A 26,194-nucleotide genomic window follows, 5' to 3' on the forward strand; every position below is an offset into this window, starting at 1 on the left:
ACACAGTACACACAACACACACAGTACACGCAAAAACACGATAGCAGTGGCACACGGCAAAGGTAAACAAATCATTTTAAGTCTACATGTACCCAAAGCAACGATGGTTTTTATCTTACCATGTAAAATCCCACTGAGGCATTAACTTAGACCCCATCAACAAATTATAACATTAGCCATGAACACAAGCGGCGAATCCGTCCGCGTGGAAATGCCTACAAATATGTGTTTATATATGATAACATCAATTAATGTTTGAATTATAAACGGTGGATAGTAGAGAGAGAGAGATAGGCGAAAACACCGATAGGCCTCGCGAGACTCCCAACGGGCCCCCCGACCTTTCCTAGAAGCCCTACCTGCTTCCCCTCACCAAGACCCGGCGGGAACTTCTATCCGAGGCGGCCTCTTCTTCCACCTTCCACCCCCCCCCCCCTCCTCCTCGTTCGCCCGCTCCCTCCTGCCGAGCGACAACTCACAACCACAAACGAGGAGGCAGAGAGGAAGGAGGCGACGGCGGGGGATGAAGAGGTGGAGGAGGAGGAGGTGGGTGAGCTGCTCCACTGCTAGCGTGCGGTGGTGAGCTCGTTGCGGCCTTCGGTAACAGCGGCGGACATGTTGCAAAGGGGGTAAGTTCGATTCCGATTCCTCTCTGACGGTGTCGACGATTCCGGCTGGATTCGATTCTTTCGGTAAAGTCACGTGGAATGGAAATAATAAAATAATAGAAATAAAACATAATGAAATAATTCTCACTGAGAATTATTAAAACTTCGTAAAGTAATTTATTAAGATGTGTTGAATTATTTTATGAAGTTTTATTTTTATTATTTTATTATTTCCCTTCTACGTGACGACTTTACCGAAAGAACCAAGAAGATGAATCCCTGCAGTCACGAAAGCTTTCAATCGAAATGGTCAACACATCTTAATAAATTATTCAATTAAGTTTTATTTTTATTATTTTATTATTTCCATTCTACGTGCAGTGTATGAGTGAGTGAATGTGTGAGTGAGTGAGTGTGTGAGTGAGTGAGTGTGTGAGTGAGTTGTATGAGTGAGTGTGTGAGTGAGTAGGTGAATGAGTGGCTGAGTGAGTGAGTGTGTGAGTGAGTGACTGAGTGAGTGTGTGAGTGACTGAGTGAGTGTGTGAGTGAGTGTGTGAGTGTGTGTGTGAGTGGTGAGTGAGTGAGTGTGTGAGTGAGTGAATGTGTGAGTGAGTGTGTGAGTGAGTGAGTGTGTGAGTGAGTTGTATGAGTGAGTGTGTGAGTGAGTAGGTGAATGAGTGGCTGAGTGAGTGAGTGTGTGAGTGAGTGACTGAGTGAGTGTGTGAGTGACTGAGTGAGTGTGTGAGTGAGTGTGTGAGTGTGTGTGTGAGTGGTGAGTGAGTGAGTGTGTGAGTGAGTGAATGTGTGAGTGAGTGTGTGAGTGAGTGAGTGTGTGAGTGAGTTGTGTGAGTGAGTGTGTGAGTGAGTAGGTGAATGAGTGGCTGAGTGAGTGAGTGTGTGAGTGAGTGACTGAGTGAGTGTGTGAGTGACTGAGTGAGTGTGTGAGTGAGTGTGTGAGTGTGTGTGTGAGTGTGTGAGTGAGTGAGTCAGTGTGTGAGTGAGTGACTGAGTGAGTGACTGAGTGAGTGACTGATTGAGTGACTAAGTGAGTGAGTGAGTGTGTGAGTGAGTGTGTGAGTGAGTGACTGAGTGACTGAGTGTGTGAGTGAGTGAGTGTGTGAGTGAGTGTATGAGTGTGTGAGTGAGTGACTGAGTGAGTGAGTGACTGAGTGAGTGACTGAGTGAGTGACTGAGTGAGTGAGTGTGTGAGTGTGTGAGTGAGTGTGTGAGTGGTGAGTGAGTGAGTGTGTGAGCGAGTGTGTGAGTGAGTGTGTGTGTGAGTGTGTGAGTGTGTGTGTGAGTGTGTGTGAGTGTGTGTGAGTGTGTGTGTGAGTGAGTGAGTGTGTGAGTGAGTGAGTGTGTGAGTGACTGAGTGAGTGTGTGAGTGAGTGTGTGAGTGTGTGTGTGAGTGTGTGAGTGTGTGTGTGAGTGGTGAGTGAGTGAGTGTGTGAGTGAGTGAATGTGTGAGTGAGTGTGTGAGTGAGTGTGTGAGTGAGTTGTGTGAGTGAGTGTGTGAGTGAGTAGGTGAATGAGTGGCTGAGTGAGTGAGTGTGTGAGTGAGTGACTGAGTGAGTGTGTGAGTGACTGAGTGAGTGTGTGAGTGAGTGTGTGAGTGTGTGTGTGAGTGTGTGAGTGAGTGAGTCAGTGTGTGAGTGAGTGACTGAGTGAGTGACTGAGTGAGTGACTGAGTGAGTGACTGATTGAGTGACTAAGTGAGTGAGTGAGTGTGTGAGTGAGTGTGTGAGTGAGTGACTGAGTGAGTGACTGAGTGTGTGAGTGAGTGAGTGTGTGAGTGAGTGTATGAGTGTGTGAGTGAGTGACTGAGTGAGTGACTGAGTGAGTGACTGAGTGAGTGACTGAGTGAGTGAGTGTGTGAGTGTGTGAGTGAGTGTGTGAGTGGTGAGTGAGTGAGTGTGTGAGCGAGTGTGTGAGTGAGTGTGTGTGTGAGTGTGTGAGTGTGTGAGTGTGTGTGAGTGTGTGTGAGTGTGTGTGTGAGTGAGTGAGTGAGTGTGTGAGTGAGTGAGTGTGTGAGTGAGTGTGTGAGTGAGTGTGTGTGTCTGTGAGTGAGTGACTGAGTGAGTGAGTGAGTGACTAAGTGACTGAGTGACTGAGTGAGTGACTCAGTGAGTGACTCAGTGAGTGTGTGTGTGAGTGAGTGTGTGAGTGAGTGAGTGTGTGAGTGAGTGTGTGAGTGAGTGTGTGAGTGAGTGAGTGTGTGAGTGAGTGTGTGAGTGAGTGTGTGTGTCTGTGAGTGAGTGACTGAGTGAGTGAGTGAGTGACTAAGTGACTGAGTGAGTGCCTGAGTGAGTGACTCAGTGAGTGACTCAGTGAGTGAGTGAATGAGTGAGTGAATGAGTGAGTGACTGAGTGTGTGACTGAGTGTGTGACTGAGTGAGTGACTAAGTGACTGAGTGAGTGACTGAGTGAGTGACTGAGTGAGTGACTCAGTGAGTGAGTGAATGAGTGAGTGAATGAGTGAGTGACTGAGTGACTAAGTGACTGAGTGAGTGACTGAGTGAGTGACTCAGTGAGTGAATGAGTGAGTGAATGAGTGAGTGCGTGAATGTGTGTGAGTGTGTGTCTCCCCGTGTGTCCGCTAGGGGTCGTCTCACTCCACGTCAGTCGCCATGTTAAGGTGCGTGAATCTCCCCGTGTCTCTCCCCCCCCGCCTGCCCCCCGTGTGTGTCTCCCCGTGTCTCTCTGCTGTGTCTCTCTGCCGTGTCTCTCTGCTGTGTCTCCCTCTCCACGTGTCTCTGTCTTCCCGTGTCTCTCCCCCCCCGCCTGCCCTCCCCCCCTCCTGTGTGTGTCTCCCCGTGTCTTTCTGCTGTGTCTCTGCTGTGTCTCTGCTGTGTCTCTGCTGTGTCTCTGCTGTGTCTCTCTGCTGTGTCTCTCTGCTGTGTCTCTATGCTGTGTCTCTATGCTGTGTCTCTATGCTGTGTCTCTATGCTGTGTCTCTCTGCTGTGTCTCCCTCTCCACGTGTCTCTGTCTTCCCGTGTCTCTCCCCCCCGCCTGCCCTCCCCCCCCTGTGTGTGTCTCCCCGTGTCTTTCTGCTGTGTCTCTCTGCTGTGTCTCTCTGCCGTGTCTCTCTGCTGTGTCTCTCTGCTGTGTCTCTATGCTGTGTCTCTCTGCTGTGTCTCTCTGCTGTGTCTCTGTCGGGGTCACGGCTCCATGTGGACCCGACTGCCAGGGGCCTCTCTAGGCCTAGGCCATAGGGGGAGAGGAGCGGGCGAGACACGGGGACACGGGGAGACACGGGGACACACAGAGACACGGGGACATGGGGAGACACGAGGACACACGGAGAGACACGGGGAGACACGGGAAGACACGGGGACACACAGAGACACGGGGACATGGGGAGACACGAGGACACACGGAGAGACACGGGGAGACACGGGAAGACACGGGGACACGGGGAGACACGGGGACACACAGAGACACGGGGACACGGGGAGACACGGGGACACGGGGAGACACGGGGACATGGGGAGACACGGGGAGACACACGGAGACACACGGAGGGAGACAGAGACACGGGGAGACACAGAGACACGGGAAGACACGGGGAGACACGGGGACACGGGGAGACACAGAGACACACAGAGACACGGGGAGACACGGGGACACACGGGGAGACACGGGGACACGGGGAGACACAGAGACACGGGGACACACGGGGAGACACGGGGACACGGGGAGACACAGAGACACGGGGAGACACGGGGACACACGGGGAGACACGGGGAGACACGGGGACACGGGGAGACACAGAGACACAAAGAGACACGGGGAGACACGGGGACACACGGGGAGACACGGGGACACGGGGAGACACAGAGACACGGGGAGACACGGGGACACACGGGGAGACACGGGGACACGGGGAGACGCAGAGACACGGGGACACACGGGGAGACACGGGGACACGGGGAGACACAGAGACACACAGAGACACGGGGAGACACGGGGAGACACGGGGACACACGGGGAGACACGGGGACACGGGGAGACACAGAGACACACAGAGACACGGGGAGACACGGGGACACACGGGGAGACACGGGGAGACACGGGGACACGGGGAGACACAGAGACACACAGAGACGCGGGGAGACACGGGGACACACGGGGAGACACGGGGACACGGGGAGACACAGAGACACGGGGACACACGGGGAGACAGAGACACGGGGACACACGGGGAGACACGGGGACACGGGGAGACGCAGAGACACGGGAAGACACGGGAAGACACGGGGACACACGGGGAGACACGGGGACACGGGGAGACACAGAGACACGGGGAGACACGGGGACACGGGGAGACCGAGACACAGAGACACGGAAACACGGGGACACGGGGAGACACGAGGACACGGGGAGTCAGAGACACGGGGAGACACGGGGACACGGGGAGACACAGAGCCACACAGAGACACGGGGACATGGGGACACGTGGAGACACACGGGGACACGGGGAGACACGGGGAGACACGGAGACACGGGGACACGGGGAGACACAGAGCCACACAGAGACACGGGGACATGGGGACACGGGGAGACAGAGAGACGGGGAGTCAGAGACACGGGGACATGGGGAGACACGGGGAGACACGGGGAGACACGAGGAGAGGGACACGGGGAGACAGACACAGAGACACACACAGACACAGAGACACACACAGACACACAGAGACACACACAGAGACACACACAGACACACAGAGACACACAGAGACACACGGGGACACAGAGACACGGGGAGGCACGGGGAGACACAGAGCCATGGGGAGACACGGGGAGACACGGGGCGACAGAGACACGAGGAGAGGGACACGGGGAGACAGACACAGAGACACAGACACAGAGACACAGAGACACGGGAGACACGGGGCGACAGAGACGTCTTTGTTTCTCTAGATGATCCAATGCTTTACTCGCTAACAGCACTTGCCCCAAAACCGTGTGTAGGCCACACAGGTGACCTTTGTCTGTGTGTGTCTGTGTGTTCCAGCTGCTTTAGCTAACAGCACTTGCCCCGACAGCCTGTTGCAGGCTACACGGGGGACCTTTGTCTGTGTGTCTGTGTGTTCCAGCTGCTTTAGCTAACAGCACTTGCCCCAACAGCCTGTTGCAGGCTACACGGGGGACCTTTGTCTGTGTGTATGTGTGTTCCAGCTGCTTTAGCTAACAGCACTTGCCCCAACAGTCTGTTACAGGCTACACGGGGGACCTTTGTCTTTGTGTCTCTCGGATCCCCGATTGCTTTACAACACTTAATTATTTTTTCAGTTTTTAGTGGTTTTGGGGTATTTTCGTCTGATTTGAGTGTTTTTTGTGATTTTTTTCGTCTGATTTGAGTGTTTTTTTTGGGGTATTTTCGTCTGATTTGAGTGTTTTTTGGGATTATTTCGTCTGATTTGAGTGTTTTTTGGGTATTTTCGTCTGATTTTAGTGTTTTTTTGGGGTATTTTCGTCTGATTTGAGTGTTTTTTGTGATTTTTTTCGTCTGATTTGAGTGTTTTTTGTGATTTTTTTTCGTCTGATTTGAGTGTTTTTTGGGGTATTATCGTCTGATTTGAGTGTTTTTTTCGTCTGATTTGAGTGTTTTTTGGGATTTTTTTCGTCTGATTTTAGTGTTTTTTAGGTATTTTCGTCTGATTTGAGTGTTTTTTGTGATTTTTTTCGTCTGATTTGAGTGTTTTTTTGGGGTATTTTCGTCTGATTTGAGTGTTTTTTGGGATTTTTTTCGTCTGATTTGAGTGTTTTTTGGGGTATTTTCGTCTGATTTGAGTGTTTTTTGTGATTTTTTTCGTCTGATTTGAGTGTTTTTTTGGGGTATTTTCGTCTGATTTGAGTGTTTTTTTGGGATTTTTTCGTCTGATTTGAGTGTTTTTTGGGGTATTTTCGTCTGATTTGAGTGTTTTTTGTCATTTTTTCCGTCTGATTTGAGTGTTTTTTGGGATTTTTTTCGTCTGATTTTAGTGTTTTTGTAGGTATTTTCGTTTGATTTGAGTGTTTTTTGGGATTTTTTTCGTTTGATTTGAGTGTTTTTTGGGATTTTTTTTTGTCTGATTTGAGTGTTTTTTGGGGTATTATCGTCTGATTTGAGTGTTTTTTGTCATTTTTTCGTCTGATTCGAGTGTTTTTTGTCATTTTTTCGTCTGATTTGAGTGTTGTTTGGGGTATTTTCGTCTGATATGAGTGTTTTTGTCATTTTTTCGTCTGATTTGAGTGTTTTTGGGGTATTTTCGTCTGATTTGAGTGTTTTTTGTCATTTTTTCCGTCTGATTTGAGTGTTTTTTGGGATTTTTTTCGTCTGATTTTAGTGTTTTTGTAGGTATTTTCGTCTGATTTGAGTGTTTTTTGGGATTTTTTTCGTCTGATTTGAGTGTTTTTTGTGATTTTTTTTCGTCTGATTTGAGTGTTTTTTGGGGTATTATCGTCTGATTTGAGTGTTTTTTGGGGTATTTTCGTCTGATTTGAGTGTTTTTTGGGATTTTTTTCGTCTGATTTGAGTGTTTTTTGGGGTATTTTCGTCTGATTTGAGTGTTTTTTGGGATTTTTTTTTGTCTGATTTGAGTGTTTTTTGGGGTATTATCGTCTGATTTGAGTGTTTTTTGTCATTTTTTCGTCTGATTCGAGTGTTTTTTGTCATTTTTTCGTCTGATTTGAGTGTTGTTTGGGGTATTTTCGTCTGATATGAGTGTTTTTGTCATTTTTTCGTCTGATTTGAGTGTTTTTGGGGTATTTTCGTCTGATTTGAGTGTTTTTTGTCATTTTTTCCGTCTGATTTGAGTGTTTTTTGGGATTTTTTTCGTCTGATTTTAGTGTTTTTGTAGGTATTTTCGTCTGATTTGAGTGTTTTTTGGGATTTTTTTCGTCTGATTTGAGTGTTTTTTGGGATTTTTTTCGTCTGATTTGAGTGTTTTTTGGGATTTTTTTCGTCTGATTTGAGTGTTTTTTGTGATTTTTTTTCGTCTGATTTGAGTGTTTTTTGGGGTATTATCGTCTGATTTGAGTGTTTTTTGGGGTATTTTCGTCTGATTTGAGTGTTTTTTGGGATTTTTTTCGTCTGATTTGAGTGTTTTTTGGGGTATTTTCGTCTGATTTGAGTGTTTTTTGGGATTTTTTCGTCTGATTTGAGTGTTTTTTGGGGTATTTTCGTCTGATTTGAGTGTTTTTTGTCATTTTTTCCGTCTGATTTGAGTGTTTTTTGGGATTTTTTTCGTCTGATTTTAGTGTTTTTGTAGGTATTTTCGTCTGATTTGAGTGTTTTTTGTGATTTTTTTCGTCTGATTTGAGTGTTTTTTGTGATTTTTTCGTCTGATTTGAGTGTTTTTTGGGGTATTATCGTCTGATTTGAGTGTTTTTTGGGATTATTTCGTCTGATTTGAGTGTTTTTTGGGATTTTTTTCGTCTGATTTTAGTGTTTTTTGGGGTATTTTCGTCTGATTTGAGTGTTTTTTGTGATTTTTTTCGTCTGATTTGAGTGTTTTTTGTGATTTTTTTTCGTCTGATTTGAGTGTTTTTTGGGGTATTATCGTCTGATTTGAGTGTTTTTTTCGTCTGATTTGAGTGTTTTTTGGGATTTTTTTCGTCTGATTTTAGTGTTTTTTAGGTATTTTCGTCTGATTTGAGTGTTTTTTGTGATTTTTTTCGTCTGATTTGAGTGTTTTTTTGGGGTATTTTCGTCTGATTTGAGTGTTTTTTGGGATTTTTTTCGTCTGATTTGAGTGTTTTTTTGGGGTATTTTCGTCTGATTTGAGTGTTTTTTGGGATTTTTTTCGTCTGATTTGAGTGTTTTTTGGGGTATTTTCGTCTGATTTGAGTGTTTTTAGTCATTTTTTCCGTCTGATTTGAGTGTTTTTTGGGATTTTTTTCGTCTGATTTTAGTGTTTTTGTAGGTATTTTCGTTTGATTTGAGTGTTTTTTGGGATTTTTTTCGTTTGATTTGAGTGTTTTTTGGGATTTTTTTTCGTCTGATTTGAGTGTTTTTTGGGGTATTATCGTCTGATTTGAGTGTTTTTTGTCATTTTTTTCGTCTGATTTGAGTGTTTTTTGTCATTTTTTCGTCTGATTTGAGTGTTGTTTGGGGTATTTTCGTCTGATATGAGTGTTTTTGTCATTTTTTCGTCTGATTTGAGTGTTTTTGGGGTATTTTCGTCTGATTTGAGTGTTTTTTGTCATTTTTTCCGTCTGATTTGAGTGTTTTTTGGGATTTTTTTCGTCTGATTTTAGTGTTTTTGTAGGTATTTTCGTCTGATTTGAGTGTTTTTTGGGATTTTTTTCGTCTGATTTGAGTGTTTTTTGTGATTTTTTTTCGTCTGATTTGAGTGTTTTTTGGGGTATTATCGTCTGATTTGAGTGTTTTTTGGGATTATTTCGTCTGATTTGAGTGTTTTTTGGGATTTTTTCGTCTGATTTTAGTGTTTTTTGGGGTATTTTCGTCTGATTTGAGTGTTTTTTGTGATTTTTTTCGTCTGATTTGAGTGTTTTTTGTGATTTTTTTTCGTCTGATTTGAGTGTTTTTTGGGGTATTATCGTCTGATTTGAGTGTTTTTTGGGGTATTTTCGTCTGATTTGAGTGTTTTTTTCGTCTGATTTGAGTGTTTTTTGGGATTTTTTTCGTCTGATTTTAGTGTTTTGTTAGGTATTTTCGTCTGATTTGAGTGTTTTTTGTGATTTTTTTCGTCTGATTTGAGTGTTTTTTGGGATTTTTTTTCGTCTGATTTGAGTGTTTTTTGGGGTATTATCGTCTGATTTGAGTGTTTTTTTGGGGTATTTTCGTCTGATTTGAGTGTTTTTTGTGATTTTTTCGTCTGATTTGAGTGTTTTTTAGGATTTTTTCGTCTTGATTCGAGTGTTTTTTGTGATATTTTCGTCTGATTTTAGTGGTTTTTTTGTGGTATTTTCGTCCGACTTGAGTGTTTTTCCGGCATTTTCTCGGTTTTTAGTGCTTCGCAGGCTACGGCGGGTCACCTCTGCCCTGACCTTTGCCCTGACCTTTGCCCTGACCTTTGCCTCTCGCCCGCGACAGGATGGCGCTGAGCTTCTGCCCGTTCTGCGGCAGCCAGGTGCAGGAGGCCTTCAGCTTCTGCCCTTCGTGCGGCCAGGGCCTCTCGGCTGTGACCATCGCGTGCCGACAGGCCGGCACGGGCGGCCCTCCCGGCACGGGCCGCTCCTCCGACGGACACGGACAGGGACACGGACAGGGCCTTGACCACGGACAGGGACACGGACAGGGACAGGGACACGGACAGGGCCTTGACCGCAAACGGCGTCAGCCACCGCTCGCCGATGATGATGATGGGGAGGAGGAGGACGATGGGGCGGGCAGCCCAGGTTCGGAGATTGTTTGTGTTGTGTGTTGTTGTTGTTGTGTTGTTGTTGTGTGTGTTGTGTGTTGTTGTGTGTGTTGTGTGTTGTTGTGTGTGTGCGTGTGTTGTTGTGTGTGCGTGTGTGTGTGCGTGTGTTGTTGTGTGTGCGTGTGTGTGTGCGTGCGTGCGCGTGCGTGCGTGTGCATGTGTGTTATGTCTTTGTGTGTGCGTGTGCGTGCGTGCGTGTTGCTGTGTGTGCGGCAAAAACAACCCCCTACCTCCTCGTGGTGCCGGACGGGCAACGCTGTCGTGGACAATGCTGTGGGGGGAGGGCCAATTCCGATTGGCCTTTCCCCTCATGGCGTCTGTGACCACCACAACGGCCAAATGGGGGCTCTGGACAGGTGCGAGGGGCTGGTAACCCCTCCACCTTCAACTAATTACCACAAAGCCACTTGAAAAATATCTAATTAATAAGCTTGTGCCGGAGGCCCCGGGGGGACAGGCGTCTATGACGTCTCCTGGCCAAACCCCATTTGTCGGAGCCAGGAGATTGAATCTTCACCCTCGGGGCTCCTCCAGAAACAACAAAAAACCACTTCGTGTGGCCACGTGGAATGTTCGAACGCTCGCTGCGGAGGAGAGGCTGCCACTCCTCTGTCGGGAGCTGGACCGGTACCGCCTGGATCTCTGTAGTATTCAGGAGGTCCGGTGGACCGGTTGTGGTTACCGCCACCATGAGGGGTGGACAGTCCTCTACTCGGGGCAGGAGACTGCCAAACAACAGGGAGTGGCTCTTCTTCTGAACAAAAGAATGAAGGGGGCGTGGGAGCGTGGCGGTGAGGTGTGGGAAGCTGTAAGCCCCAGGCTACTTTGGGCTCGCCTTCCCATCAACGGGAGGCGAGGAGTGGTGGTCGTGGTTACTTATGCCCCCACCAAAGACGAACATCCGTGGAGGGATGCAGGCAAAGCCGATGAGTCAGATGCCTTCTATGACCTCCTGTCACAGGTGCTGGCTAAAGTGGCCCCTCGGGACAGAGTCATCCTGTTGGGTGACTTCAATGCCAGAGTTGGTCATGATGCTGGCACCTGGTCTGGAGTGATTGGAAGGCATGAGCCAGATCAGCTCAATAGCAACGGTAGGAGTCTGCTAGATTTTTGTGCAGCCCATGGGCTTGTTATTACCATCACGCTGTTCCGGCATCGGCGCATCCACACAACATCATGGATGCATGCCGGGTCCAAGCAGGAACATCTGCTGGACTACATAGTGACGGAACAGCGGATGCGAGCCCATGTCCTTGACACCAGGACCTACCGTGGAGCTCATCTGCCCTCTGACCATCGACTTGTCATCTGTAAGATGCGCCTGCCATTCTTCCACTCCGTTGGTGGGTGTACACCCAGGACCCCATTCAAACCTAAGGTGGCCTGGTCTCAGCTAGCTGATAAAAGTTGCAAGCGAGAATTTCATCATCGCTTGCAGCTGGGGTTGGCATCGTCCCCCACTCCTCCTGATGTCGAGGGTAAATGTGCGAGGTTTAGGACTGTGACTCAGGCAGCTGCAATGGCTGCTTTGGGTACGTGGTCCAGACCTCCCCAGAGACCCTGGCTGACAGAGGAGGTGTTCAGGATGGCTGAGAAAAAGCGACAGGCCCACTCTCATCGGCTACAGCATCCCACGTCGGAGAATGAGGAGGCTTACCGCAGCCTTCGCTCGGAGGTTCGGAGAGCCGTAATGCGCTGCAAGGATGATGGGTGGTGGTCGCGGGTTGCTGAGGAGATGGAGTCTGCCTCAGTGGCCCGCGATCACAAATCGCTCTTTAACTCCATCAAAAAAGTAACCTGCAGCGCCACACCTATTACCATCATTAGGGGAAAAAGCGGTGATCCAATCTCCGACCCCCAGGAACAGGTTTGCAAATTTGCTGAGCATTTCTGTGAAGTCCTGAGTGAGTGGTTGAATGAGTGGGTGAGTTAGGGGGTGAGTGGGTCAGTGAGTGAATGAGTCAGCGAGTGGGTGAGCGAGTGGGTGAGTGAGTGGGTGAGTGAGTGAGTAGAACGGCGAGTGGTTGAATGAGTGGGTGAGTTAGGGGGTGAGTGGGTCAGTGAGTGAATGAGTCAGCGAGTGGGTGAGCGAGTGGGTGAGCGAGTGGGTGAGTGAGTGAGTAGCAGAGCGAGTGGTTGAATGAGTGGGTGAGTTAGGGGGTGAGTGGGTCAGTGAGTGAATGAGTCAGCGAGTGGGTGAGCGAGTGGGTGAGTGAGTGAGTAGCAGAGCGAGTGGTTGAATGAGTGGGTGAGTTAGGGGGTGAGTGGGTCAGTGAGTGAATGAGTCAGCGAGTGGGTGAGCGAGTGGGTGAGTGAGTGGGTGAGTGAGTGAGTAGCAGAGCGAGTGGTTGAATGAGTGGGTGAGTTAGGGGGTGAGTGGGTCAGTGAGTGAATGAGTCAGCGAGTGGGTGAGCGAGTGGGTGAGTGAGTGGGTGAGTGAGTGAGTAGCAGAGCGAGTGGTTGAATGAGTGGGTGAGTTAGGGGGTGAGTGGGTCAGTGAGTGAATGAGTCAGCGAGTGGGTGAGCGAGTGGGTGAGTGAGTGGGTGAGTGAGTGAGTAGCAGAGCGAGTGGTTGAATGAGTGGGTGAGTTAGGGGGTGAGTGGGTCAGTGAGTGAATGAGTCAGCGAGTGGGTGAGCGAGTGGGTGAGTGAGTGGGTGAGTGAGTAGCTGAGTGAGTGGTTGAATGAGTGGTTGAATGAGTGGATGAGTGGGTCAGTGAGTGAATGAGTCAACGAGTGGGTGAGCGAGTAGCTGAGCGAATAGCTGAGTCAGTAGCTGAGTGAAAAAGTGAACTACTCACCTCATCACTCAAAATAATCAACTCTCCCTCCCTCCCTCCCTCTGCCTCTCTCCCTCCGGCACAGCCGCATCTCCGGTGAGGCGCGCGCCGCGTCGGCGCAAACCGCCGGCCGCATCTCCCGCCGCCGCCGGCACCGGCAACGCGGCCTCACCGGGCCAGGCCTCACCGGGCCAGGCCTCACCGGGCCCCGGCGGGGCCGGCGCCGGGCCCGCCGGCACGCCCAGGGAGACGCGGCGCAAGTCGGTGGCGTTTGCGCCGATCGGCAGGCAGAAGCCGCCAATTTCACCGGTGGCGGTGGTACAGCCGGCGGCGGTGGTACAGCCGGCGGCGGTGGTACAGCCGGCGGTGGTACAGCCGGCGGTGGTGGTGACGCGAGATGCCAAGATGGAGTTGACGCCGACTGCCGCATCCGGTGAGTGTTGGGGCGGTGAGCGTGGGGGGGGTGAGCGTGGGGGTGGTGAGCGTGGGGGGGGTGAGCGTGGGGGGGGTGAGCGTGGGGGGGGTGAGCGTGGGGGGGGTGAGCGTGGGGGGGGTGAGCGTGGGGGGGGTGAGCGTGGGGGGGGTGAGCGTGGGGGGGGTGAGCGTGGGGGGGGGTGAGCGTGGGGGGGGTGAGCGTGGGGGGGGTGAGCGTGGGGGGGGTGAGCGTGGGGGGGGGTGAGCGTGGGGGGGGTGAGCGTGGGGGGGGTGAGCGTGGGGGGGGTGAGCGTGGGGGGGGTGAGCGTGGGGGGGGTGAGCGTGGGGTGGTAAGTGTGGCTGAGTGAGTGAGCGACTTGGTGAGTGACTCGGTGAGTGACTGAATGAGTGAGTGAGTTGGTGAGTCAGTAGTTGAGTGAGTGGCTGAGTGAGTGGCTGAGTGAGTGAGTAGGTGAGTGGCTGAGTGAGTAGCTGAGTGAGTGGCTGAGTGAGTAAGTATTTGAGTGGCTGAGTGAGTGGCTGAGTGAGTGAGTAGGTGAGTGGCTGAGTGAGTGGCTGAGTGAGTGGCTGAGTGAGTAAGTATTTGAGTGGCTGAGTGAGTGGGTGAGTGAGTGGGTGAGTGAGTAGGTGAGTGGCTGAGTGAGTAGCTGAGTGAGTAGCTGAGTGAGTGAGTGAGTAAGTGGGTGAGTGATTGAGTGAGTAAGTGGGTGAGTGAGTGAGTGGTTGAGTGGCTGAGTGGTTGAGTGGCTGAGTGAGTGAGTGGCTGAGTGAGTAGGTCCGTGGCTGAGTGAGTGAGTGGGTGAGTGAGTAGCTGAGTGAGTAGCTGAGTGAGTGGCTGAGTGAGTGGGTGAGTGGCTGAGTGAGTGAGTGGCTGAGTGAGTGAGTAGCTGAGTGAGTGGCTGAGTGAGTAGCTGAGTGAGTAGCTGAGTGAGTGGCTGAGTGAGTAGCTGAGTGAGTGGCTGAGTGAGTGGGTGAGCGAGTAGCTGAGTGAATGGCTGAGTGAGTGAGTAGCTGAGTGAGTGAGTAGCTGAGTGAGTAGCTGAGTGAGTAGCTGAGTGAGTAGCTGAGTGAGTGGCTGAGTGAGTAGCTGAGTGAGTGGCTGAGTGAGTGAGTAGCTGAGTGAGTGAGTAGCTGAGTGAGTGAGTAGCTGAGTGAGTAGCTGAGTGAGTGGCTGAGTGAGTGGCTGAGTGAGCGAGTAGCTGAGTGAGTGGGTGAGCGAGTAGCTGAGTGAGTGAGTGAGTAAGTGGGTGAGTGATTGAGTGAGTGAGTAGCTGAGTGAGTGAGTAGCTGAGTGAGTAGCTGAGTGAGTGAGTGAGTGAGTAAGTGGGTGAGTGATTGAGTGAGTGAGTAGCTGAGTGAGTGAGTAGCTGAGTGAGTAGCTGAGTGAGTGAGTGAGTAAGTGGGTGAGTGATTGAGTGAGTAAGTGGGTGAGTGAGTGAGTGAGTGGTTGAGTGGTTGAGTGAGTGAGTGGCTGAGTGAGTAGGTCAGTGGCTGAGTGAGTGAGTGGGTGAGTGAGTAGCTGAGTGAGTAGCTGAGTGAGTGAGTGGCTGAGTGAGTAGCTGAGTGAGTAGCTGAGTGAGTGGCTGAGTGAGTAGCTGAGTGAGTAGCTAAGTGAGTGAGTAGCTGAGTGAGTGGCTGAGTGAGTGGCTGCGTGAGTAGTTGAGTGAGTAGCTGAGTGAGTGAGGGAGTGGCTGAGTGAGTGAGTGAGTAGCTGAGTGAGTGAGTTGCTGAGTGGCTGAGTGAGTAGCTAAGTGAGTGAGTGGCTGAGTGAGTAGCTGAGTGAGTAGCTGAGTGACTAAGTGAGTAGCTCAGTGAGTGAGTGGCTGAGTGAGTAGCTGAGTGAGTAGCTGAGTGAGTAGCTGAGTGACTAAGTGAGTAGCTAAGTGAGTGAGTGGCTGAGTGAGTGGCTGAGTGAGTGAGGGAGTGGCTGAGTGAGTGAGTGAGTAGCTGAGTGAGTGAGTAGCTGAGTGGCTGAGTGAGTAGCTGAGTGAGTAGCTGAGTGACTAAGTGAGTAGCTAAGTGAGTGAGTGGCTGAGTGAGTATCTGAGTGAGTGAGTAGCTGAGTGAGTGAGTGGCTGAGTGAGTAGCTGAGTGAGTGGCTGAGTGAGTGAGTAGCTGAGTGAGTAGCTGAGTGAGTGGGTGAGTGAGTAGCTGAGTGAGTGGCTGAGTGAGTGGCTGAGTGAGTAGCTGAGTGAGTGAGTGGCTGAGTGAGTGAGTGGCTGAGTGAGTGAGTGGCTGAGTGAGTGAGTGGCTGAGTGAGTGAGTAGCTGAGTGAGTAGCTGAGTGAGTGGCTGAGTGAGTGAGTAGCTGAGTGAGTGGGTGAGTGAGTAGCTGAGTGAGTGGCTGAGTGAGTGGCTGAGTGAGTGGCTGAGTGAGTAGGTGAGTGGCTGAGTGAGTGAGTGGCTGAGTGAGTGAGTAGCTGAGTGAGTAGCTGAGTGAGTAGCTGAGTGAGTGGCTGAGTGAGTAGCTGAGTGAGTGGCTGAGTGAGTGAGTAGCTGAGTGAGTAGCTGAGTGAGTAGCTGAGTGAGTGAGTAGCTGAGTGAGTGGGTGAGCGAGTGGCTGAGCGAGTGGCTGAGTGAGTAGCTGAGTGAGTAGCTGAGTGAGTAGCTGAGTGAGTAGCTGAGTGAGTAGCTGAGTGAGTGAGTAGCTGAGTGAGTAGCTGAGTGAATGGCTGAGTGAGTGGGTGAGCGAGTAGCTGAGTGAGTAGCTGAGTGAGTGGCTGAGTGAGTGGCTGAGCGAGTGGCTGAGCGAGTGGCTGAGCGAGTGGCTGAGTGAGTGGCTGAGTGAGTGGCTGAGTGAGTGAGTAACTGAGCGAGTAGCTGAGTGAGTGAGTAGCTGAGTGAGTAGCTGAGTGAGTGGCTGAGTGAGTGAGTAGCTGAGTGAGTAGCTGAGTGAGTGGCTGAGTGAGTAGCTGAGTGAGTGGGTGAGTGAGTAGCTGAGTGAGTGGCTGAGTGAGTGGCTGAGTGAGTAGCTGAGTGAGTGAGTGGCTGAGTGAGTGAGTGGCTGAGTGAGTGAGTGGCTGAGTGAGTGAGTAGCTGAGTGAGTAGCTGAGTGAGTAGCTGAGTGAGTAGCTGAGTGAGTAGCTGAGTGAGTGGGTGAGTGAGTAGCTGAGTGAGTGGCTGAGTGAGTGGCTGAGTGAGTAGCTGAGTGAGTAGCTGAGTGAGTGAGTGGCTGAGTGAGTAGGTGAGTGGCTGAGTGAGTGAGTGGCTGAGTGAGTGAGTAGCTGAGTGAGTAGCTGAGTGAGTGGCTGAGTGAGTAGCTGAGTGAGTGGCTGAGTGAGTGGGTGAGCGAGTAGCTGAGTGACTAAGTGAGTAGCTAAGTGAGTGAGTAGCTGAGTGAGTGGCTGAGCGAGTAGCTGAGTGAGTAGCTGAGTGACTAAGTGAGTAGCTGAGTGAGTAGCTGAGTGACTAAGTGAGTAGCTAAGTGAGTGAGTAGCTGAGTGAGTAGCTGAGTGAGTGGCTGAGTGAGTAGCTGAGTGACTAAGTGAGTGGCTAAGTGAGTGAGTAGCTGAGTGGCTGAGTGAGTGGCTGAGTGAGTAGCTGAGTGAGTGAGGGAGTGGCTGAGTGAGTGAGTAGCTGAGTGAGTGAGTAGCTGAGTGGCTGAGTGAGTGGCTGAGTGAGTAGCTGAGTGAGTAGCTGAGTGACTAAGTGAGTAGCTAAGTGAGTGAGTGGCTGAGTGAGTATCTGAGTGAGTGAGTAGCTGAGTGAGTGAGTGGCTGAGTGAGTAGCTGAGTGACTAAGTGAGTAGCTGAGTGAGTAGCTGAGTGAGTGGCTGAGTGAGTGGGTGAGCGAGTAGCTGAGTGAGTAGCTGAGTGAGTAGCTGAGTGAGTAGCTGAGTGACTAAGTGAGTAGCTAAGTGAGTGAGTAGCTGAGTTAGTATCTGAGTGAGTGAGTAGCTGAGTGAGTAGCTGAGTGAGTGAGTGGCTGAGTGAGTAGCTGAGTGACTAAGTGAGTAGCTAAGTGAGTGAGTAGCTGAGTGGCTGAGTGAGTGGCTGAGTGAGTAGCTGAGTGACTAAGTGAGTAGCTAAGTGAGTGAGTGGCTGAGTGAGTAGCTGAGTGAGTAGCTGAGTGAGTGAGGGAGTGGCTGAGTGAGTGAGTGAGTAGCTGAGTGAGTGAGTAGCTGAGTGGCTGAGTGAGTAGCTGAGTGAGTAGCTGAGTGACTAAGTGAGTGAGTGGCTGAGTGAGTATCTGATTGAGTGGCTGAGTGAGTGGCTGAGTGAGTAGCTGAGTGACTAAGTGAGTAGCTAAGTGAGTGAGTAGCTGAGTGGCTGAGTGAGTAGCTGAGTGAGTGAGGGAGTGGCTGAGTGAGTGAGTGAGTAGCTGAGTGAGTGAGTAGCTGAGTGGCTGAGTGAGTAGCTGAGTGAGTGAGGGAGTGGCTGAGTGAGTGAGTGAGTAGCTGAGTGAGTGAGTAGCTGAGTGAGTGGCTGAGTGAGTAGCTGAGTGAGTGAGGGAGTGGCTGAGTGAGTGAGTGAGTAGCTGAGTGAGTGGCTGAGTGAGCGAGTAGCTGAGTGAGTAGCTGAGTGAGTAGCTGAGTGAGTAGCTGAGTGAGTAGCTGAGTGAGTGGCTGAGTGAGTGAGGGAGTGGCTGAGTGAGTGAGTGAGTAGCTGAGTGAGTGAGTAGCTGAGTGGCTGAGTGAGTAGCTGAGTGAGTAGCTGAGTGACTAAGTGAGTAGCTAAGTGAGTGAGTGGCTGAGTGAGTATCTGAGTGAGTGGCTGAGTGAGTGGCTGAGTGAGTAGCTGAGTGACTAAGTGAGTAGCTAAGTGAGTGAGTAGCTGAGTGGCTGAGTGAGTAGCTGAGTGAGTGAGGGAGTGGCTGAGTGAGTGAGTGAGTAGCTGAGTGAGTAGCTGAGTGACTAAGTGAGTAGCTAAGTGAGTGAGTGGCTGAGTGAGTATCTGAGTGAGTGGCTGAGTGAGTGGCTGAGTGAGTAGCTGAGTGACTAAGTGAGTAGCTAAGTGAGTGAGTAGCTGAGTGGCTGAGTGAGTAGCTGAGTGAGTGAGGGAGTGGCTGAGTGAGTGAGTGAGTAGCTGAGTGAGTGAGTAGCTGAGTGGCTGAGTGAGTGGCTGAGTGAGTAGCTGAGTGAGTAGCTGAGTGACTAAGTGAGTAGCTAAGTGAGTGAGTGGCTGAGTGAGTATCTGAGTGAGTGAGTAGCTGAGTGAGTAGCTGAGTGAGTGAGTGAGTGGCTGAGTGAGTGGCTGAGTGAGTAGCTGAGTGGCTGAGTGAGTAGCTGAGTGAGTGAGGGAGTGGCTGAGTGAGTGAGTAGCTGAGTGGCTGAGTGAGTAGCTGAGTGAGTGAGTGAGTAGCTGAGTGAGTGAGTAGCTGAGTGAGTAGCTGAGTGAGTAGCTGAGTGAGTAGCTGAGTGAGTGGCTGAGTGAGTGAGTAGCTGAGTGAGTAGCTGAGTGAGTAGCTGAGTGAGTAGCTGAGTGAGTAGCTGAGTGAGTGAGTAGCTGAGTGAGTAGCTGAGTGAGTAGCTGAGTGAGTGGCTGAGTGAGTAGCTGAGTGAGTGGCTGAGTGAGTGGGTGAGCGAGTAGCTGAGTGACTAAGTGAGTAGCTAAGTGAGTGAGTAGCTGAGTGAGTGGCTGAGCGAGTAGCTGAGTGAGTAGCTGAGTGACTAAGTGAGTAGCTGAGTGAGTAGCTGAGTGACTAAGTGAGTAGCTAAGTGAGTGAGTAGCTGAGTGAGTGGCTGAGTGAGTAGCTGAGTGAGTGGCTGAGTGAGTAGCTGAGTGACTAAGTGAGTAGCTAAGTGAGTGAGTAGCTGAGTGGCTGAGTGAGTGGCTGAGTGAGTAGCTGAGTGAGTGAGGGAGTGGCTGAGTGAGTGAGTAGCTGAGTGAGTGAGTAGCTGAGTGGCTGAGTGAGTGGCTGAGTGAGTAGCTGAGTGAGTAGCTGAGTGACTAAGTGAGTAGCTAAGTGAGTGAGTGGCTGAGTGAGTATCTGAGTGAGTGAGTAGCTGAGTGAGTGAGTAGCTGAGTGGCTGAGTGAGTGGCTGAGTGAGTAGCTGAGTGAGTAGCTGAGTGACTAAGTGAGTAGCTGAGTGACTAAGTGAGTAGCTGAGTGAGTGAGTGGCTGAGTGAGTAGCTGAGTGACTAAGTGAGTAGCTGAGTGAGTAGCTGAGTGAGTGGCTGAGTGAGTGGGTGAGCGAGTAGCTGAGTGAGTAGCTGAGTGAGTAGCTGAGTGAGTAGCTGAGTGAGTAGCTAAGTGAGTGAGTAGCTGAGTTAGTATCTGAGTGAGTGAGTAGCTGAGTGAGTAGCTGAGTGAGTGAGTGGCTGAGTGAGTAGCTGAGTGACTAAGTGAGTAGCTAAGTGAGTGAGTAGCTGAGTGGCTGAGTGAGTGGCTGAGTGAGTAGCTGAGTGACTAAGTGAGTAGCTAAGTGAGTGAGTGGCTGAGTGAGTAGCTGAGTAGCTGAGTGAGTGAGGGAGTGGCTGAGTGAGTGAGTGAGTAGCTGAGTGAGTGAGTAGCTGAGTGGCTGAGTGAGTAGCTGAGTGAGTAGCTGAGTGACTAAGTGAGTAGCTAAGTGAGTGAGTGGCTGAGTGAGTATCTGAGTGAGTGGCTGAGTGAGTGGCTGAGTGAGTAGCTGAGTGACTAAGTGAGTAGCTAAGTGAGTGAGTAGCTGAGTGGCTGAGTGAGTAGCTGAGTGAGTAGCTGAGTGAGTGAGGGAGTGGCTGAGTGAGTGAGTGAGTAGCTGAGTGAGTGAGTAGCTGAGTGGCTGAGTGAGTGGCTGAGTGAGTAGCTGAGTGAGTAGCTGAGTGACTAAGTGAGTAGCTAAGTGAGTGAGTGGCTGAGTGAGTATCTGAGTGAGTGAGTAGCTGAGTGAGTAGCTGAGTGAGTGAGTGGCTGAGTGAGTGGCTGAGTGACTAAGTGAGTAGCTAAGTGAGTGAGTAGCTGAGTGAGTAGCTGAGTGGCTGAGTGAGTAGCTGAGTGAGTGAGGGAGTGGCTGAGTGAGTGAGTGAGTAGCTGAGTGAGTGAGTGGCTGAGTGAGTGGGTGAGCGAGTGGCTGAGCGAGTGGGTGAGCGAGTGGCTGAGTGAGTAGCTAAGTGAGTGAGTGGCTGAGTGAGTAGCTGAGTAGCTGAGTGAGTGAGGGAGTGGCTGAGTGAGTGAGTGAGTAGCTGAGTGAGTGAGTAGCTGAGTGGCTGAGTGAGTAGCTGAGTGAGTAGCTGAGTGACTAAGTGAGTAGCTAAGTGAGTGAGTGGCTGAGTGAGTATCTGAGTGAGTGGCTGAGTGAGTGGCTGAGTGAGTAGCTGAGTGACTAAGTGAGTAGCTAAGTGAGTGAGTAGCTGAGTGGCTGAGTGAGTAGCTGAGTGAGTAGCTGAGTGAGTGAGGGAGTGGCTGAGTGAGTGAGTGAGTAGCTGAGTGAGTGAGTAGCTGAGTGGCTGAGTGAGTAGCTGAGTGACTAAGTGAGTAGCTAAGTGAGTGAGTGGCTGAGTGAGTATCTGAGTGAGTGGCTGAGTGAGTGGCTGAGTGAGTAGCTGAGTGACTAAGTGAGTAGCTAAGTGAGTGAGTAGCTGAGTGGCTGAGTGAGTAGCTGAGTGAGTAGCTGAGTGAGTGAGGGAGTGGCTGAGTGAGTGAGTGAGTAGCTGAGTGAGTGAGTAGCTGAGTGGCTGAGTGAGTGGCTGAGTGAGTGGCTGAGTGAGTAGCTGAGTGAGTAGCTGAGTGACTAAGTGAGTAGCTAAGTGAGTGAGTGGCTGAGTGAGTATCTGAGTGAGTGAGTAGCTGAGTGAGTAGCTGAGTGAGTGAGTGGCTGAGTGAGTGGCTGAGTGACTAAGTGAGTAGCTAAGTGAGTGAGTAGCTGAGTGAGTAGCTGAGTGGCTGAGTGAGTAGCTGAGTGAGTGAGGGAGTGGCTGAGTGAGTGAGTGAGTAGCTGAGTGAGTGAGTAGCTGAGTGGCTGAGTGAGTAGCTAAGTGAGCGAGTGGCTGAGCGAGTGGCTGAGCGAGTGGCTGAGTGAGTGGCTGAGCGAGTGGCTGAGCGAGTGGCTGAGTGAGTGGCTGAGCGAGTGGCTGAGTGAGTAGCTGAGTGAGTGGGTGAGCGAGTAGCTGAGTGAGTGGCTGAGTGAGTAGCTGAGTGAGTGAGTAGCTGAGTGAGTAGCTGAGTGAGTGAGTAGCTGAGCGAGTAGCTGAGTGAGTGGCTGAGTGAGCGAGTAGCTGAGTGAGTGGCTGAGTGAGCGAGTAGCTGAGTGAGTGGCTGAGTGAGTGAGTGGCTGAGTGAGTAGCTGAGTGAGTAGCTGAGTGAGTGGCTGAGTGAGTGAGTAGCTGAGTGAGTAGCTGAGTGAGTGAGTAGCTGAGCGAGTAGCTGAGTGAGTGGGTGAGCGAGTGGCTGAGCGAGTGGCTGAGTGAGTAGCTGAGTGAGTAGCTGAGCGAGTGGCTGAGCGAGTGGCTGAGTGAGTAGCTGAGTGAGTAGCTGAGTGAGTAGCTGAGTGAGTAGCTGAGTGAGTAGCTGAGTGAGTAGCTGAGTGAGTGAGTAGCTGAGTGAGTAGCTGAGCGAGTGGCTGAGCGAGTGGCTGAGTGAGTAGCTGAGTGAGTAGCTGAGTGAGTAGCTGAGTGAGTAGCTGAGTGAGTGAGTAGCTGAGTGAGTAGCTGAGTGAGTAGCTGAGTGAGTAGCTGAGTGAGTGGGTGAGCGAGTAGCTGAGTGAGTAGCTGAGTGAGTGGCTGAGTGAGTGGGTGAGCGAGTGGGTGAGCGAGTGGCTGAGCGAGTGGCTGAGCGAGTGGCTGAGTGAGTGGCTGAGTGAGTGAGTAGCTGAGTGAGTAGCTGAGTGAGTGAGTGGCTGAGTGAGTAGCTGAGTGAGTAGCTGAGTGAGTGGCTGAGTGAGTAGCTGAGTGAGTAGCTAAGTGAGTGAGTAGCTGAGTGAGTGGCTGAGTGAGTGGCTGAGTGAGTAGCTGAGTGAGTAGCTGAGTGAGTGAGGGAGTGGCTGAGTGAGTGAGTAGCTGAGTGAGTGAGTAGCTGAGTGGCTGAGTGAGTAGCTAAGTGAGTGAGTGGCTGAGTGAGTAGCTGAGTGAGTAGCTGAGTGAGTAGCTGAGTGACTAAGTGAGTAGCTAAGTGAGTGAGTGGCTGAGTGAGTAGCTGAGTGAGTAGCTGAGTGAGTAGCTGAGTGAGTAGCTGAGTGACTAAGTGAGTAGCTAAGTGAGTGAGTGGCTGAGTGAGTGAGTGAGGGAGTGGCTGAGTGAGTGAGTGAGTAGCTGAGTGAGTAGCTGAGTAGCTGAGTGGCTGAGTGAGTGGCTGAGTGAGTAGCTGAGTGAGTAGCTGAGTGACTAAGTGAGTAGCTAAGTGAGTGAGTGGCTGAGTGAGTATCTGAGTAAGTGAGTAGCTGAGTGAGTGAGTGGCTGAGTGAGTAGCTGAGTGAGTAGCTGAGTGAGTGAGTAGCTGAGTGAGTAGCTGAGTGAGTGAGTGGCTGAGTGAGTGGCTGAGTGAGTATCTGAGTGAGTGAGTAGCTGAGTGAGTAGCTGAGTGAGTAGCTGAGTGAGTAGCTGAGTGAGTGAGTAGCTAAGTGAGTGAGTGGCTGAGTGAGTGAGTAGCTGAGTGAGTAGCTGAGTGAGTAGCTGAGTGAGTGAGTAGCTGAGTGAGTGGCTGAGTGAGTGGCTGAGTGAGTGAGTAGCTGAGTGAGTGAGTAGCTGAGTGAGTAGCTGAGTGAGTAGCTGAGTGAGTAGCTGAGTGAGTGGCTGAGTGAGTGGCTGAGTGAGTGAGTGGCTGAGTGAGTGAGTAGCTGAGTGAGTGAGTAGCTGAGTGAGTAGCTGAGTGAGTAGCTGAGTGAGTGGCTGAGTGAGTAGCTGAGTGAGTAGCTGAGTGAGTGGCTGAGTGAGTGAGTAGCTGAGTGAGTGAGTAGCTGAGTGAGTAGCTGAGTGAGTGGCTGAGTGAGTGAGTGAGTGGCTGAGTGAGTGAGTAGCTGAGTGAGTAGCTGAGTGAGTAGCTGAGTGAGTAGCTGAGTGAGTAGCTGAGTGAGTAGCTTAGTGAGTGGCTGAGTGAGTGGCTGAGTGAGCGAGTAGCTGAGTGAGTGGCTGAGTGAGTGAGTAGCTGAGTGAGTAGCTGAGTGAGTGAGTAGCTGAGTGAGTAGCTGAGTGAGTAGCTGAGTGAGTGGCTGAGTGAGTGGCTGAGTGAGTGAGTAGCTGAGTGAGTAGCTGAGTGAGTAGCTGAGTGAGTAGTTGAGTGAGTGGCTGAGTGAGTGAGTAGCTGAGTGAGTAGCTGAGTGAGTAGCTGAGTGAGTGGCTGAGTGAGTGAGTAGCTGAGTGAGTGGCTGAGTGAGTAGATGAGTGAGTAGCTGAGTGAGTAGCTGAGTGAGTAGCTGAGTGAGTGGCTGAGTGAGTGGCTGAGTGAGTGAGTAGCTGAGTGAGTAGCTGAGTGAGTGGCTGAGTGAGTGAGTAGCTGAGTGAGTAGCTGAGTGAGTAGCTGAGTGAGTAGCTGAGTGAGTGGCTGAGTGAGTGGCTGAGTGAGTGAGTGGCTGAGTGAGTGAGTAGCTGAGTGAGTGGCTGAGTGAGTAGATGAGTGAGTGGCTGAGTGAGTGAGTGGCTGAGTGAGTGGCTGAGTGAGTGAGTAGCTGAGTGAGTAGCTGAGTGAGTGGCTGAGTGAGTGAGTAGCTGAGTGAGTAGCTGAGTGAGTAGCTGAGTGAGTGGCTGAGTGAGTGGCTGAGTGAGTGAGTAGCTGAGTGAGTAGCTGAGTGAGTGGCTGAGTGAGTGAGTAGCTGAGTGAGTAGCTGAGTGAGTAGCTGAGTGAGTAGCTGAGTGAGTGGCTGAGTGAGTATCTGAGTGAGTGAGTAGCTAAGTGAGTGAGTGGCTGAGTGAGTAGCTGAGTGAGTGAGTAGCTGAGTGAGTGAGTAGCTGAGTGAGTAGCTGAGTGAGTGGCTGAGTGAGTGGCTGAGTGAGTGAGTAGCTGAGTGAGTGAGTAGCTGAGTGAGTAGCTGAGTGAGTGAGTAGCTGAGTGAGTAGCTGAGTGAGTGGCTGAGTGAGTGAGTAGCTGAGTGAGTGAGTAGCTGAGTGAGTGAGTGAGTAGCTGAGTGAGTGAGTAGCTGAGTGAGTAGCTGAGTGAGTGGCTGAGTGAGTGAGTAGCTGAGTGAGTGGCTGAGTGAGTGAGTAGCTGAGTGAGTAGCTGAGTGAGTAGCTGAGTGAGTAGCTGAGTGAGTGGCTGAGTGAGTGGCTGAGTGAGTGAGTGGCTGAGTGAGTGAGTAGCTGAGTGAGTAGCTGAGTGAGTAGCTGAGTGAGTGAGTAGCTAAGTGAGTGAGTGGCTGAGTGAGTGAGTAGCTGAGTGAGTAGCTGAGTGAGTAGCTGAGTGAGTGAGTAGCTGAGTGAGTAGCTGAGTGAGTGGCTGAGTGAGTAGCTGAGTGAATGAGTAGCTGAGTGAGTGAGTAGCTGAGTGAGTAGCTGAGTGAGTAGCTGAGTGAGTGGCTGAGTGAGTGAGTAGCTGAGTGAGTGAGTAGCTGAGTGAGTAGCTGAGTGAGTAGCTGAGTGAGTAGCTGAGTGAGTGGCTGAGTGAGTGAGTAGCTGAGTGAGTGAGTAGCTGAGTGAGTAGCTGAGTGAGTGGCTGAGTGAGTGAGTAGCTGAGTGAGTGAGTAGCTGAGTGAGTAGCTGAGTGAGTAGCTGAGTGAGTGAGTAGCTGAGTGAGTAGCTGAGTGAGTAGCTGAGTGAGTGAGTAGCTGAGTGAGTAGCTGAGTGAGTGGCTGAGTGAGTGAGTGGCTGAGTGAGTGAGTAGCTGAGTGAGTAGCTGAGTGAGTAGCTGAGTGAGTGAGTAGCTGAGTGAGTAGCTGAGTGAGTAGCTGAGTGAGTGGCTGAGTGAGTGAGTAGCTGAGTGAGTAGCTGAGTGAGTAGCTGAGTGAGTAGCTGAGTGAGTAGCTGAGTGAGTGAGTAGCTGAGTGAGTAGCTGAGTGAGTAGCTGAGTGAGTAGCTGAGTGAGTGGCTGAGTGAGTAGCTGAGTGAGTGAGTAGCTGAGTGAGTAGCTGAGTGAGTAGCTGAGTGAGTAGCTGAGTGAGTGAGTAGCTGAGTGAGTAGCTGAGTGAGTAGCTGAGTGAGTAGCTGAGTGAGTGAGTAGCTGAGTGAGTGGGTAGCTGAGTGAGTGGCTGAGTGAGTAGCTGAGTGAGTAGCTGAGTGAGTAGCTGAGTGAGTAGCTGAGTGAGTAGCTGAGTGAGTGGCTGAGTGAGTGAGTAGCTGAGTGAGTGGCTGAGTGAGTAGCTGAGTGAGTAGCTGAGTGAGTAGCTGAGTGAGTGAGTAGCTGAGTGAGTAGCTGAGTGAGTAGCTGAGTGAGTAGCTGAGTGAGTAGCTGAGTGAGTAGCTGAGTGAGTAGCTGAGTGAGTGAGTAGCTGAGTGAGTAGCTGAGTGAGTAGCTGAGTGAGTAGCTGAGTGAGTGGGTGAGCGAGTAGCTGAGTGAGTAGCTGAGTGAGTAGCTGAGTGAGTAGCTGAGTGAGTAGCTGAGTGAGTGGGTGAGCGAGTGGCTGAGCGAGTGGCTGAGTGAGTGGCTGAGTGAGTGAGTAGCTGAGCGAGTAGCTGAGTGAGTGAGTGGCTGAGTGAGTGAGTAGCTGAGTGAGTAGCTGAGTGAGTGGCTGAGTGAGTAGCTGAGTGAGTGAGTAGCTGAGTGAGTAGCTGAGTGAGTAGCTGAGTGAGTAGCTGAGTGAGTGAGTAGCTGAGTGAGTGAGTAGCTGAGTGAGTAGCTGAGTGAGTAGCTGAGTGAGTGAGTAGCTGAGTGAGTGAGTAGCTGAGTGAGTATCTGAGTGAGTAGCTGAGTGAGTGAGTAGCTGAGTGAGCGAGTGGCTGAGCGAGTGGCTGAGCGAGTGGCTGAGTGAGTGGCTGAGTGAGTGGGTAGCTGAGTGAGTGAGTATCTGAGTGAGTAGCTGAGTGAGTAGCTGAGTGAGTGAGTAGCTGAGTGAGTAGCTGAGTGAGTAGCTGAGTGAGTAGCTGACCGCCCCCCGCAGTGCCCAAGCCGCGTGCCCCCAAGCGGTGGAGTGGGGTGGAGTTGCCGCCCGCACCGCTGGATGGCGAGGAGCTGGTGGACAACACTGGGCGACGTTGGATGCTGGGCGAGCCGCTCACCCAGGGCG

The 26,194-nt window shown here is 51.1% G+C and overlaps 1 protein-coding gene across 1 annotated transcript in view; it reads left to right on the plus strand.

Annotated features, from left to right (window-relative positions):
* Positions 1-3,151: 3,151 nt before the first annotated feature.
* Positions 3,152-26,194, plus strand: part of LOC144741216 (uncharacterized) — a gene marked incomplete at its 3' end in the record, with an annotated part of 46,435 nt that continues 23,392 nt past the window's right edge. The window contains exons 1-4 of the mRNA XM_078623814.1: positions 3,152-3,243; positions 9,650-9,954; positions 12,843-13,190; positions 26,069-26,194. The exon at positions 26,069-26,194 is cut by the window's right edge and continues 21 nt beyond it. Coding sequence (XP_078479940.1) covers positions 3,236-3,243; positions 9,650-9,954; positions 12,843-13,190; positions 26,069-26,194 — 787 coding nt within the window. The remainder of the gene's footprint in view (positions 3,244-9,649; positions 9,955-12,842; positions 13,191-26,068) is intronic.

This window comes from Lampetra planeri, unplaced genomic scaffold (assembly GCF_965212315.1).
Source record: "Lampetra planeri unplaced genomic scaffold, kcLamPlan1.2.h2 scaffold_473, whole genome shotgun sequence".
NCBI lineage: Eukaryota > Metazoa > Chordata > Hyperoartia > Petromyzontiformes > Petromyzontidae > Lampetra > Lampetra planeri.